This window comes from Nelusetta ayraudi, unplaced genomic scaffold (genome assembly GCF_046127955.1).
Source record: "Nelusetta ayraudi isolate G7.1 ecotype Tasmania unplaced genomic scaffold, CSIRO-AGI_Nayr_v1 ptg000135l, whole genome shotgun sequence".
NCBI lineage: Eukaryota > Metazoa > Chordata > Actinopteri > Tetraodontiformes > Monacanthidae > Nelusetta > Nelusetta ayraudi.
The window spans coordinates 12,047,444-12,060,736 of record NW_027466185.1 but is presented as its reverse complement, the minus strand read 5'-3'; the positions used below and the strand labels follow the sequence as shown (position 1 = coordinate 12,060,736).

Sequence of the window (13,293 nt, the reverse complement as noted above, 5' to 3'; positions counted from 1 at the left end):
ATCACGGAATAATTTAGAGGGAAGTATTACAAATGTGTTGCGTGAGAGCTGATGAGGGATGGGGGGGGGGCGAATTTGGTCTGGCGTTATCGCAGTCAGGCTGAGAAGCTGATATATCTCCTTTCTCTTCATTATTCAGGAGTTAATCAGGAGGATCTGATGTATAATTTGTCCACAACGCTCCCAACATGACTTTACATCCCGTCTCCCTCCTCCTCCTCCTCCTCCTCCTCCTCCTCACTTTCTGTCTGTTTTATTTTTTCTTCTTTCATTTCTTTTGCAGCTACGCCAAGATCCACATCCCCATCATAGCGTCCGTGTCTGAGCACCAGCCAACCACCTGGGTCTCCTTCTTCTTCGACCTCCACATCCTGGTGTGCACCTTCCCGGCAGGCCTATGGTTCTGCATCAAGAACATCAACGACGAGCGAGTGTTCGGTGAGCGGCGCCTCGGCATCGTCGTCGTCATTGATTCCCGTTTCTTTAATCGCTTCACAAGCATTTCAACCCATTGACGGGGTAAAGTTTTGTTTTGTTTTTTCAATAACCACCCGTTCTGCTAATTATCATCATTTCAAAGATGAGTTCTCGAGATAAAAGCTGTTGGCGCTCTGGCCGGGCAAAGTTGAAAGAACCACAAATTTGACTAATTTTCTTTTAATCACTCAATCATGATTAATATAAATATGGCCAGACCTTTCACTACCAACATTTTTTTGAAAACAAAGAGGCTCCAGTGTTAAGTGGCAAATGGAATAAAAGACTAGAGAAGGAGGTCAATGGCAAAGATGCCTCCCCTTCGTGGTTTGCGCCCTGCAAGTCACAGTAGTTGAGCTAAAGAGTGAAAATAATTCTCTTGTCCTTTTGTCACTAATTTCTCTAGCTCGCCGGTTCTTATGGCAAATATAAAGAAGGCAGTGGGCTTTAACGAGGCTGCGCATGCCGGCGGCATTTCTGTGGTCGCACGGTTTTCTTAGCGACATTCACTGGGGGACGATTTGTTTGAATAGCCGCTGGCGTTGACGACCCACCACTATTATACCCGTTGACGGAGCGCAGAGCAACGCCGCTGCGACTCCTCGTCTTTCCCGCCCTGCGCCAACCCCCCGGCATAGCCGAGCTGCTGGGATAAAGAAAACAAACTCTGCTTTTACATCCACCAGAGACGAGTGCCGCCGCCGCCGGACTGCGAGCCTCTGATTAGTGACACACCTGTTGGCGCCTCTCAAGGACGGACGGATGGCAGACGCTCAGAATTTGATTTGCGCTCTGCCGTCGCAGACTGATTATTCTGCAGTGTTCCAACGACTCGCCTCCGCACTCACCTTCATGTTTTTTTAATGTCTCCCTCGCGCTCTCCGCTCCCATTTTATGTCCTCTGCTTTTCAATCACACGCTCGGTCGTTCCTCTCACCTGAGCTTTAGGACCCTTACACACCAAGACGGTATGTCTTTTTTTAAACCGATCATTTTAAAAAATAAAAGATAAATACATTTTAAATTAAATTGTCAGAATGCGCGCACTCACACACAAAGCCCAAGCACTTTAAATTGCACATAGGTTTTTATCTTTGTTGACTGATTTATTGCTGATATAGCAGCTTCTATTGGCACGCATAACTGTTACTGTCTTCTATATCCACTGCTGCTGTAACACCACAAATCCCCCCTTGGGGGATTACTGAAGTTTATTCCATTCTATTCTAAAAGGATTGGTTAAACAAATTGTCGTTAAAAAAAAAATGAATTTAGACAAAGCCATCTCCAAAAATATCTGTGCTTAAACAAAAATTAAAAACGCTGCAGTACCCATGCCAGGCCTTCTGTGGCGCTGTAAGTTTACTGCTGCGTGTGACTGCTGACAAAATGACAAAACTCAAAGAAAACATGGACCGGGAGCATGGATGTATCATTAGAACTGGATACCGGACTGGCAATATAGCGGTGCAGCAACTTTTCCCAGTTGAGGGCAGTTCCGTCAAGGTACTGCCGCAAAAAAAGTCCCATGGGCCCAATGAGAATTTTTCCTATAGACCGCATTTTTATTATGGCTGACAGGACGACTGCATCAAATCTTCCTGTTGTAGATTTTTCAGTCATGGTCATTTAGTCGTTGATAAAGGCCATAAAATCACCAGAAAAGAGTTTATTCCCAGCGTGACCGATGTGCTGCTGTGTCCTGACGTGTCTGTTAGTGACATTCTCCAGAAGCGTTCTGATTGGCCAAATAGACCATGTGAGTTAGAGAGGCATGATGGGAATTGACACTAATGTGGAAGTCAAGAACTTTTTCGGCGTATGCGCTGGGTGAACAACTTCATTGAAATGAATGGGCCGCCATCCTGGCTTCTGGTGGCCTGACCGGGAGTCGTGCCAGTCCAAGTGCCCGGACGTTCCGTTTCCTTTTGCGATATCCGACCCAGCAGTGCTCTTCTCCGCCCCTCCTCTCATTGGCTGGGGTTTGGCTTCTTCTTTGTCCTGCAGTGGCGCTGTATGCCATCAGCGCCGTCTACTTTGCCGGAGTGATGGTCCGCCTGATGCTGACGCTGACGCCGGTGGTGTGCATGCTGTCCGCCGTGGCCTTCTCCAGCGTCTTCGAGCACTACATGGGCGACGACACCAAGAGGGAGAGGCCGCCCGCCGAGGACAGCAGCGACGAGGACGACAAGAAGAGCTCCGGGAACCTTTACGACAAGGTCGGTTCACAGCAGCAAGGGGGGGGGGATTTTGATTCACTCAGAAAGTCCAGTGTTGTGCAAACTTCACTTGAGCAGCGTTTACAACCAATATGTGCTTCCTGCCATTCAGCTCCCTGGAACGAAGAAAAAAATCATTGATTCATTCATGATTCATTGACTTATTTATTCATAGTGGGTGTAAGTGCTTTATGATGTCATAAATGGCACTGGCACCTCTCCCATGTCAGTGACAAAACCTCCAGCCGTCTTCCAACCGCAGAGAAGGTCGAACAAAGCGACTCTTTCAGCTGGAGGCTGCAAACAGAGGGCTAAACATGCTGTTTTGGGGGCATCGTTAACTATTAAACATAAAAGTTGAAAAGATGACGTATGCAGACGTATGCAGACGTGTGATCTCACCCATCAAAAGGAATCAGGGCAAAAGCTTGGATGCAGTTTTTCTGGAATATTTTGCAGTTTCCTCCTCGCCGTTTGTATTTATGTATTTATCAGTCAAATCGTTTTTTTCTGCTTCGCTGCCCGCCGGTTTTTCCCGCCTGTTTTGCATAAACTGTGATTCAGCTCTGATTCAGCCGCTGCAGCCGTTTGATGCCGCTGCCATAATTTTTTAGCCGTCTCGCTGCGGAGGAAGCGAAATTAGATCCTGGCTGCTGTCAGCTGGCAAAAGCACACTGTGGCAGTTTCTCTTCCAGGTCACCTGCCAGTCGCACTTCCTCTCTTCTCGCCGCCTCACATTTCATCCTCATCGGTCTTGTAAACATTTGCCTTCTGACTTATATGTTCAAGCCGAGCCAAGCGGAGGATTTTCACTCGCGGTGCCTTCAGTCCAGCCGCACCAGTTTGGACTTTCTTCTTTTGCTGCGTTTTAAGACGATCTGTAAATTGAGTAGTCACAGGTGAACAAAATGACTCATCGCAAAACCGCTGCCGTCGTTTCAGCGACACCGTGCAGAAAGTGATGCTCAAAGCGCATTGTCTGTGCCACGTACACTGCTGGAAAAGGAGGCAAAGGATTTGTGTTTCATATAAAACAACCATAAATGTCAGAGTAAAAGTGAATAACTGGCGGTTGTGCAGAGGGAAACTGTTGATTGGTGCAGATTTCCTCCACTGCAGGTTGTCAACATGCAACTTTAAAAGCAACTTTAGATTACTCTGTGATACTTTTCTCCTTTAGTAGACAGACAGACAGATAAGTACTTTATTTATCCAGAGGGAAATTCAATTTCTCAGCTGCACAATCAGTCATCAACAAATCAGTTCATAATCCATGTAGTATTTAATTTCAATTTGTAATTCCTCCACCTGAACAGACGGCAGCCTGACCGGTGACGTTTGTCTCCCCCTGCAGGCTGGAAAGGTGCGCAAGCACGTGTCAGAGCAGGAGAAGGCCGAGGAGGGCCTGGGCCCCAACATCAAGTCCATCGTCACCATGCTGATGCTGATGCTGCTGATGATGTTCGCCGTCCACTGCACCTGGGTCACCAGCAACGCCTACTCCAGCCCCAGCGTGGTGCTCGCCTCCTACAACCACGACGGGTACCACCACCTCACGCTTCAGCCGGAAAATACCTGAGAGGGAGTCGAGCTGAACACAGGAGGGCGGCTCACTCACTCACTCACTCACTCCGCCTCGCATGCAAATGCAAATGCATGCGAGGCACGTATGCAAGGGAGGGGGGAAAAAAACCCTGGCAAAGCGGAGGAAACATGTTTATTTCATGAGAGTTTTTTTTAGCGGAAATATTGACTCCCTTAAATGCAAAAATGATTCCTTAACTTAGTCGTTTCTAGGTTGCTGAGGGCCGTCGCTGAATTCCCTCTCTCCTGATGTATTGGTCTCCCGGCGCCCCCCACCCCTTATGCCATTATTCTCTCCAAGCATTGAGGGAGGAAATATTAAAGGCCAGACTAAATGGCACTCATGCATTAATTAGTAATCACTCGGCTCTTCTAAGACAACGCTTTAGCCTTCCTGCAGGGAGCAGCGTCGCTGTCACTCTGCCCCCCTACCCACCCCCCACCTCTCTTGGAAAAATCCACACACACACATGCCTGCATGCACAGGCATAACATGATTACCACTCCTACAGTTAATTGGCTGCCTGGCTTTATGTTCTCTCCTCTCTCCTCAAGGTAAATTTAGGACACTGGCGCTGGAAGTGGGAGGCGTCTTCTATGCTTCCATTTGCACGCGTCGGTCGCGCCGCTCTATTTTCGGCTCTTGTTGCCCTCCAGAGCCGAAGCCCGAGCTGAAAAATTAATACGGGCGCTCCCACGAGCCCGTACGGCTGTCAGCGGCGTTACCTGTCAACCTCATTCTTTATTTTCTTGTTGTATTATTTATTTTTTCCCCCCTCTTTCCTCCTGGCTGCCAGGACGCGGAACATCCTGGATGACTTCAGGGAGGCCTACTATTGGCTGAGGCAGAACACCGACGAGCACGCTCGCGTCATGTCGTGGTGGGACTACGGCTACCAGATCGCCGGCATGGCCAACAGGACCACGCTGGTGGACAACAACACCTGGAACAACAGCCACATCGCGCTGGTGAGCCGCCGCTCAGTCTGCCGTCTTCACTCTCACCTCAGCTTTTCTCCACATTTCTCCGCTCTCTCTTTTGTGTTTTTTTGTATCATGCTTGCACCCCCAGCAGCTCCCATCATCATCGCATTTGATTAGATTAGATGACATTATTTTATTTGATAAAGAGGGACAACATACATTAATAGACATTTATACAAAAAATGTAAACGTTGCCAATTCTAGCATAAAGCTAATTAGCATTGTTAGTCCCCCTGTGGATCAATAAAAACACACATTAGAATGTATGACATAATATTCCATTATCCAACTATAGTACAATAAAAATTATTGTAAGTTGACCCAACCCTGTGGAGCCCAATTCTACCAGAATAGTTCAAAGTTCTTCCCGTCAATCCGCCACTGCAGGGGATTCCAGTGAGTTGCTGGCAGGCTCTGTGGGTTTGATGTATGTCCTTGCCACACACGGAGGAATATTTGTTGTCTTTTAATTCCTTCAGCTTTTTTTGCCTCCTGAAGCAGCTCTGCAGACTCACCGCTCTCCCCTCGGCACTGGTCCACCTGGGATGTAATTACTGCGGCTGCAAGATGGCTCTTTGTTGAATAACTCCTTATTCTTTTCTTTCTTTTTCTCTCGCCACACATTGAATCATCTGGTCTTGTTTCACTTGCTTTCGTATCGATAAATTCTTGATTTTATTTTTTATTTTGTTTTTTGTTTTTTCTTCCTAGGTTGGCAAAGCCATGTCGTCCAACGAGAGCGCCGCCTACGAGATCATGCGCTCCCTGGACGTCGACTACGTCCTGATCATCTTCGGCGGAGTGATCGGCTACTCGGGAGACGACATCAACAAGTTCCTGTGGATGGTGCGGATCGCCGAGGGAGAGCACCCCAAAGACATCAGGGTGAGCGCGGGAACCTCGCCGCTTAGCCTCTGGCGCGCTCGGGGGACGCCGGCGCCATTTATTCCACTTTCTCTCAGTCGCGACGCCGGGGAGCTGCAGCCTTGCATCCCAAACGCCGTCTCCGTATTTTAATGGGAGAAAATAGCAGACCAGAAACCTTCCGAGTTCCTGCGAGAGGGTTTTTTTGTTTCCTTTTTTTTTTTTTGTCTGATGGAGGCTGCACAGCACGTAACTAGAAGTAGCAGCCGCTCAATAAAAAAACACATTTAGATGTTTTCCTGCACTTAAGAAGTCGAACAAAGCACCTGTTTTGAAAACTTGTCTCAGTCTCATCATTCATTGTGTGTGTGTGTGTGTGTGTGTGTGTGTGTGTGTGTGTGTGTGTGTGTGTGTGTGTGTGTGTGTGTGTGTGTGTGTGTGTGTGTGTGTGTGTGTGTGTGTGTTCCAGGAGAGTGACTATTTCACCCCTCAGGGAGAGTTCAGAGTGGACAAGGCCGGCTCGCCGACTCTGCTCAACTGCCTCATGTACAAGATGTCCTACTATCGCTTTGGAGAGATGCAGGTGAGGAGAGACGCGGCAGGGAAAAATGAGAAACTCTTTGTGCTCCTCACTAACTGACGGACTCAGGCAGCCTCCAGCAGAACATTGCGCCCCGTCTCCGCAGGGCCTTTATTCCATCTGCAGGTGTGGACCCCGGGCAACTCAGTGAGTCTTGCCCGGAATTTAAAGAGAAGCGGTCGAGGGTGGGTTATGATCCCATTAGCGGCTACAAATTAGATGTTCGAGCTCTGAGCCAGGGATCAGAACAGTAACGAGCAGCTGCACTCAGCAAAGGCTGCAAAACCTTCTGCTGCTGTTGCTGCTGCATCTCAAAGGCAGAGCTGCCAGCGGATGGAGGGTTTTTCACAGAGGGGAGAAAAGAAAATCCCCCGCGGGAGCTCCTATATAGTCTCTGCTGTGGCCAGCGTCCGGCAAGAGCCGCTGCCCCGTGTAGTTTAACGGGAGAGTTAGCGGAGGAGACAAGAGGAGTGAAGCTAGCGGGAGGTGATGGACGGCAAGGGGAAGCGAGTTGGAGCGACGCTGGCTGGCGTAGTTCTGGCAGCAGGAAGTAACAAGGTGAAACGGAGCCTCGGAGGACATCGGGGGGAGGGGAAAAAAAGTTGGGTGACTCAGACGGAATATTAGAGAGCCGTTTGTGGATATTACTCTAAATGAATAATGCATGCGGGGACTCAAAGTGGGTAAACCAAACAGTTCTGATCTCAACAAAAAAGGGAGGAGGGGGGAGGGGGGGAAACCCGGCGGCTCGGCTTTAATAAATACGAACCCGGAAGCTAAACGGTCGTGACGGATTACAATTAAACTCCTCGCCCGGCGCGAAGCGTCATCTGAAGCCGGCAGCCCTCGAGGCGTCCACGTCACGCCGAGCTGCTGTACTCGTACACGGCTCTGGTGTGTAAGAGCGAGCGTGATCTGCCGGGGAGCCCAGAATAAAGGGAGGATGGAGAACGTGCGGAGAACGAAGCCGACAAGGGCAAATAGACTGCGTGAAGGACGCGGGGGGTGGGGGGAAGTGGAGGAGTTTCTGCTCTCACAGTGCTGCTGTTAGTCAGTGCAGTGAGGCTGCTGTGCTCCTGCTTTTGTCATTTCTGTGATTAGATGCCTTTGTGAGGCGGCTCGTCACATTGCGTCGGTCTCCTTCAACTGCTGACACAGAGCAGCCGGCATCCAGCAGAGCACAGTCAACTGAACTCCATAGCTCCGCATTAAGCTTCTTACTTAGCCCGCTGTTTGCAGCCGTCGGCTGAAACCACTGCTTTGTTGGACCTTCCACATGTTTGGGAAGGGGAAGGTGGCAAGTGGAGCTTTGTCAATTACCTGGAAGGGGCATTTGTGAGGTGTCGTGCCCTTTGTGACATCACAGCAGGCTGGTTTCTAGAACTGCAGTTGGATCTCAGGTCAGATTGTTGGAAAACGCTGAATTGGTTCTTCTCAAGAGAAGTCAAATCCAATTCTACTTGGAAATCGAATTCAACTTCTAACTTTAACCTCTAACTTCTACCTTCCAAAAATAGACAAGCACTTCGATTCTTCCTTTTTTCTCGACCTTCAAACGCAACCAGCTGCTCCTCCGTGCTGAAGGATCGTCTTCCCTCTCTGTTCCAGCTGGACTTCCGGACGCCGCCGGGGTTCGACCGCACCCGCAACGCCGAGATCGGCAACAAGGACATCAAGTTCAAGCACCTGGAGGAGGCATTCACCTCGGAGCACTGGCTGGTGAGGATCTACAAGGTGAAGCACCTGGACAACCGGGAGCCGCTGGACCACAAGCCTCGCAGCGTGGCGCCCAAGCAGAAGTACACGTCCAGGAAGGTAAGAGCACATCAGCCGTCATCAGCGCGTGAGCAGCAGGGCCGAAGCAAAGTCACCCCAGGGAGAGAGAGACAAAGAGAGGGAGAGAGAGAGAGAGACGCTGCTGGGCTTCATCAGAGCGAACGGCTTCGACCGGCGCCGGGAGTCCGACTCTCTGTCAACAGCAGGAGAGACTCGGCTCTCCACCAGCGTCGTAAACAAACACTCACTTGTGCGCCAGACACTTAATCCTCCTCTCCAGTCCAAGTCTGCCGCCGCTCTTATTTAGATTTAACCATTTTCAAAATAGGCCAATTTAATTTGTTGGGTTTTTTTTAAACCAAATAAGCCTATTTGTCAAACTAGATGTTTTTAATCTTTTGGGCTGCTGGAACGTTGCACATGCCTGAGCTCCATCAGAGCTTTCCTAATGTTTGTGTCTGAATTAACGTCACTATCAGTTTTTTATTTATGTTCTTAATCCAAAACCCTGCCAGTATTGACAATTCTGACTCTATTCTCAGCATCATTATGATTATTCCTCTTCCTTATCCTTCCCTCCAAGCTTTTCTCTGCAAATAATGGAACAAAGCTCGGTTCCGGGCAACCCGGCAATCAAGAATAAAACGTCATGTAAACACAAAGAAATGAAAAGGGCTGTAAAGTGTGTGATGATGCCTCAGCGTGGCGGTGCCGTACACACCTGGGAGAGGTTAATCCCTGCAAGCTGAAGCCATGAACACCATCCTGTCAGCTAGTTTGTCAATCTGCAGATAACTGCAAAAAAAAAAGAAATTGCTGCCCAAAGAGAAGAAAAATAGGAAGGCACTAATTCAGTTAGTGTAGTTTACAGCAGCACGGCAGCAGAAATCAACAAATGAGGAAGACTGTGGAAGCCCTTCAGGCTCGGCTGCTGTGTCACTGTGGAGCAGCGTCCACACTGCGTGTCAGGGTTCTCTGGTCACTGTGCCAGTGGGAAGAAACTGTTGATGTTCAGGTTGGTCTACTCCACCTGGCTCTTCTTTAACTGCTTCTCAAAGTAAGAGTGTAAGAGTGCATATTACAAATGATTATTTTTTTCCCGCCAGAGCCATTGTGGTCTTTAGAATCTTCTTCATTCATTCAAATTTGCAAATGCGTGGATTGTTCATCGTAAAACTCAGTTCCTCTGTCAGGGAGTCAACCGCTGTTTCAGCACCGCTGCTTTGCAGGAGAGTTTATTCCCAGACTGCCTCGTCTTTCTGGAATCCACGATAAGGACGAGATCTGCTCTCCCGCCTCTCGCCCAGTCTGATCAACGCTTCCCGCGGTTCTGCCTCACATCCTTTTTGCCATCTTTGTGTTTTTTCCGTGTTGTTACATCTGGGTTTTTAAAGACCCCACATCTAAAAAAAACACCAGCCAAACAGGCTGAATGGAAACTCATTTCATTAGCATGAGTTTGACTGGTGGGGCCACACTGGGTTCTTGAATTTGAGCAGCAGCAGATGGATGGAGTGTTTTGGTGACCCACTTCATAGGAGAACAAAATGAGATGTGTAGAAAACATTAACTTTCCTGTAAAGCCAAAAGTATTCCAACAAAATCTGTGTCTTTGAAGCTCTGCCCTATTAAACTCTTTATTGAAATGACTATTAAAACATTGTTAAAAAAGTGATGAAATACAACTATTTTATGACTTTCTTACGATTAATATTATTGCTTCAAGTTCGGCGGGCAGGATTAAAAACGGGCTGCATATGGTCCCCAGGCCGTAGTTTGCCCACGCCTAAGTGTGACCTTTCCTCCGCCTCTCTGTGTCTCTTTATGTGTGTGCAGACGGCCAAGAGGAAGCGAGGACACATCAAAAACAAGCTGGTCCTGAAGAAGGGCAAGAAACTGCAGAAAAAGTAACAATGGTGACAAACGCTTCTTGGAAAACCAACAAGTGCAAAGGAACCTGGAGCAAACGATGATGATGATGATGATGATGATGATGACGTTGAAGATGAAGATGAAGATGAAGATGAAGATGAAGATGAAGAAGAACAACAACATAAACAACAGCAACACAGGCGCCATTAATCTGGCTTTTGGTCTCAGGGCCTTGTGATGAGAGGCGCCCCCGTGTGTCAAGGACATGGAAATGTCCCAGAACTGATTTATTCTGAGGATGTCCTTTATTTTACACTTTTTCTTATTTTCTTGTGTTTTCTTTCTTTATGTTTTTCTTTTTTTACTTTGTACTTGAATGTGTGACAAGGTTATAGGGCTGTCTACTGCGTCGGGGAATTTGTGGTACTTTAATGAACAAGTGTGGAGGAGGAGGAGGAGGAGGAGGAGAGAAGATTTGCACCAAAGACCCACTGACCTTGCTCCATGGCACATGTGTGAACTCATTAGTGAGTTGAGGGGAAGAGCGGAAGTTCAAGCTGAGGACTTCCTGTTCCTGACTCGTGTACAGTCGGACGGTATGCGGTATGGAGGAACGTCACCGTCGAGGCACAGCTGATCTCAGATATCAGACGTTTCCTTTCTGTTGACTTTAAATCATCGTTGGCATCTCCTCTGTGTCTGCCTGGCTCCCCAAACACCTTTTGGTGGGTTGTTTTTTCTTTATTTTTTGTTGTTGTTGGTTTTTTTTTAACAAATCCTTTCAGAAAAATATTTGGCCTAACATGTACATAAGTTATGTAAAGAAAATGTCTAAAAGGATGATAATATATTGGGTTTGTCTTTTGTGTGTGCGTTTGCGTGCGTGGAGTTTTTTATTTTATTTTTTAAACACAGTTTTCCATTTCTATTTCTTTTTTTTCAGCTTTTGTTCTATAAAATGAAATAGATCAGTGAATGCAATAATTCTGTACAAGAAAACAGCGGGGCTGGAGGTTTAGTTCCAAGGATGAATGTGAATTTTTACAACGTTCACGCAGCCCCTTCCTCTTTTTTTCATGGAATTACCAAGATTGTACAATTGCAGTGGTTGGGGGGTTTATTCGAGGGCGGGAGCGAGCAGAGCAGATTTGTGCTCAAGGGGAGATGGAAAAAACAGTAGTAGTGTTTATACATGAGGCCTCCCTCGTTGCAGAGGGCGCTCTGCTGTTCAGCGTTAAAAGCCTAGTGCCTCATCGCGGGCCGGCGTCCTCCCGCCGCTGTTTCTCCCTGCTGGCTTTGTTTTTTTTGCCCATATGGATGCAGTGGGCGGGGCTTCCTGACGCCTGGAACCATGGCGCTTAAAACTGGCGAGCTTTGGAGAGCCGCGTGCTCCCGGTGCACTACTAGTTGTATTTAGACTATGTTTGAGCTGTGTCCTAATTCCAAACTGCAAACTACAAGCTTTGAAGGAAAAGTGATTGTGTCCTTTATTAAAAGTGTAGAACTTATTAATAACAATAATAATAATGGTAATTATGCTGCAGTTGAGTCCTGTTAATGTTTTTCTTCCTTGTTGGGTACCAAAACTCATCTCTAATCACTGATTTATGAAATTTAAATTTGTAGGATTTAAAATTTTTGAGGTAATAGTAGAACTGGGATCGTTAAGTTTTTCACAGTGAGTCAAATTTTCAGTGGAGTCATTGAAAATGTAAAATGTCCAAATCAGGCAACATCCCTAAAATAGTTGCGAATCTTAGTGGTGAGACACATTATGGCTAATATGATTTTGTAGTTAAAAAACAAAACAAAAACAAAAAGCAACGTGATTGGGTAGCTGAACATCTGAAGCTCAGAACTGTTTGCATGGAAAATAATGAAAGCTGTGACTTGCTTGCAACAAGTGTGACAAATTGACGATGATTAATAGTCGGTGATTAAATTCCTCACTGTTTTTTTTTTCCTAATTGTTTCGGCCGAGGCATTTTTTTGGTCCTTGCAGCAGAGTTGGGACACAGCTTTGATGTGTTTTCGACAGGCACTGCTCTCCTCTTCCTCTTTTCTTTCCTTAGACACCTCCACGAGCTTCTCTTCCTCTCATGCGCTGTTTCTTTTTATTTTGTACTGTTTTTTCCTTCCAATCAAACAAGTGACACATCAAAAGATGAACACATCATGCGTCTGTGGCCCGTTGTCAAATCTCAGTATCACAGTTTTCTGAGACCTACTCATTTTTGTTTTTTGTTGCTCTTTTGTTGGTCGATTTCTCATATCGTATCGTTATTTTCTGCGTTAATCATCTATATAATGGAGGAGGTCACGACCCGAGGTTACATTAAGTTGCAACAAATCCTGAAACTGTGTGGTGTCCTCTGGAATCTCATTGTCAGCAGAGGAGGGAAATGTCAGATGAAGCCTTAATGTGTTGTGCAGTTTGTTTGACCGATTGTGTTTTGTTTTTCCCTACTTTTTTTTTTTGTTTTGCTGTTGTTGTGTCACTCCGGTACAGCTCCTGCCTGAAGGATTTCCTGGCTGCTCAGTGCCGTTTGATCCCACATTTATGTTCAATGAAATGAATCCCTTCTTGAAATTTAGAATTTACATTTATTTTTCTTGCTTTTTTTTTTACGAGGTTCTGTTCAATCATCTTGAAATATACACCTAAATCATCACCTTGGACCCTGTTGTTTTTATTGATTCATCGTCGGTCTCATCATCGTGCAGCGTTATTGTTTTACAGCGTATTTAGTGTATTTTTTTTTAATCAAGGCTTTTTGAGTAAACAAACCACTTGGTGGCAGCAGTAGCTTTTGTATGAAGATATGCAGTCTCCAGTGTTGTACGAATGCAGGACTCATCGGGCAATATTAAATGAGGAGAGAGATCGTTGTTAGGAGAATATTGAAAGATGAAGAATTAACAATAATAATTAAAAAA

General features: G+C 46.6%; 1 protein-coding gene across 2 annotated transcripts in view; it reads left to right on the top strand.

Moving 5' to 3' along the window:
- The window catches only part of LOC142905032 (dolichyl-diphosphooligosaccharide--protein glycosyltransferase subunit STT3B), a 65,494-nt gene extending 52,466 nt beyond the window's left edge, over positions 1-13,028 (top strand). For both annotated transcript variants that reach the window (XM_076051492.1, XM_076051493.1), the window contains exons 9-16: positions 284-438; positions 2,485-2,696; positions 4,051-4,238; positions 5,078-5,249; positions 5,976-6,149; positions 6,598-6,711; positions 8,317-8,523; positions 10,321-13,028. In XM_076051492.1, coding sequence (XP_075907607.1) covers positions 284-438; positions 2,485-2,696; positions 4,051-4,238; positions 5,078-5,249; positions 5,976-6,149; positions 6,598-6,711; positions 8,317-8,523; positions 10,321-10,395 — 1,297 coding nt within the window. In that variant the 3' untranslated portion in view covers positions 10,396-13,028. The remainder of the gene's footprint in view (positions 1-283; positions 439-2,484; positions 2,697-4,050; positions 4,239-5,077; positions 5,250-5,975; positions 6,150-6,597; positions 6,712-8,316; positions 8,524-10,320) is intronic.
- The last annotated feature ends 265 nt before the right edge of the window (positions 13,029-13,293 follow it).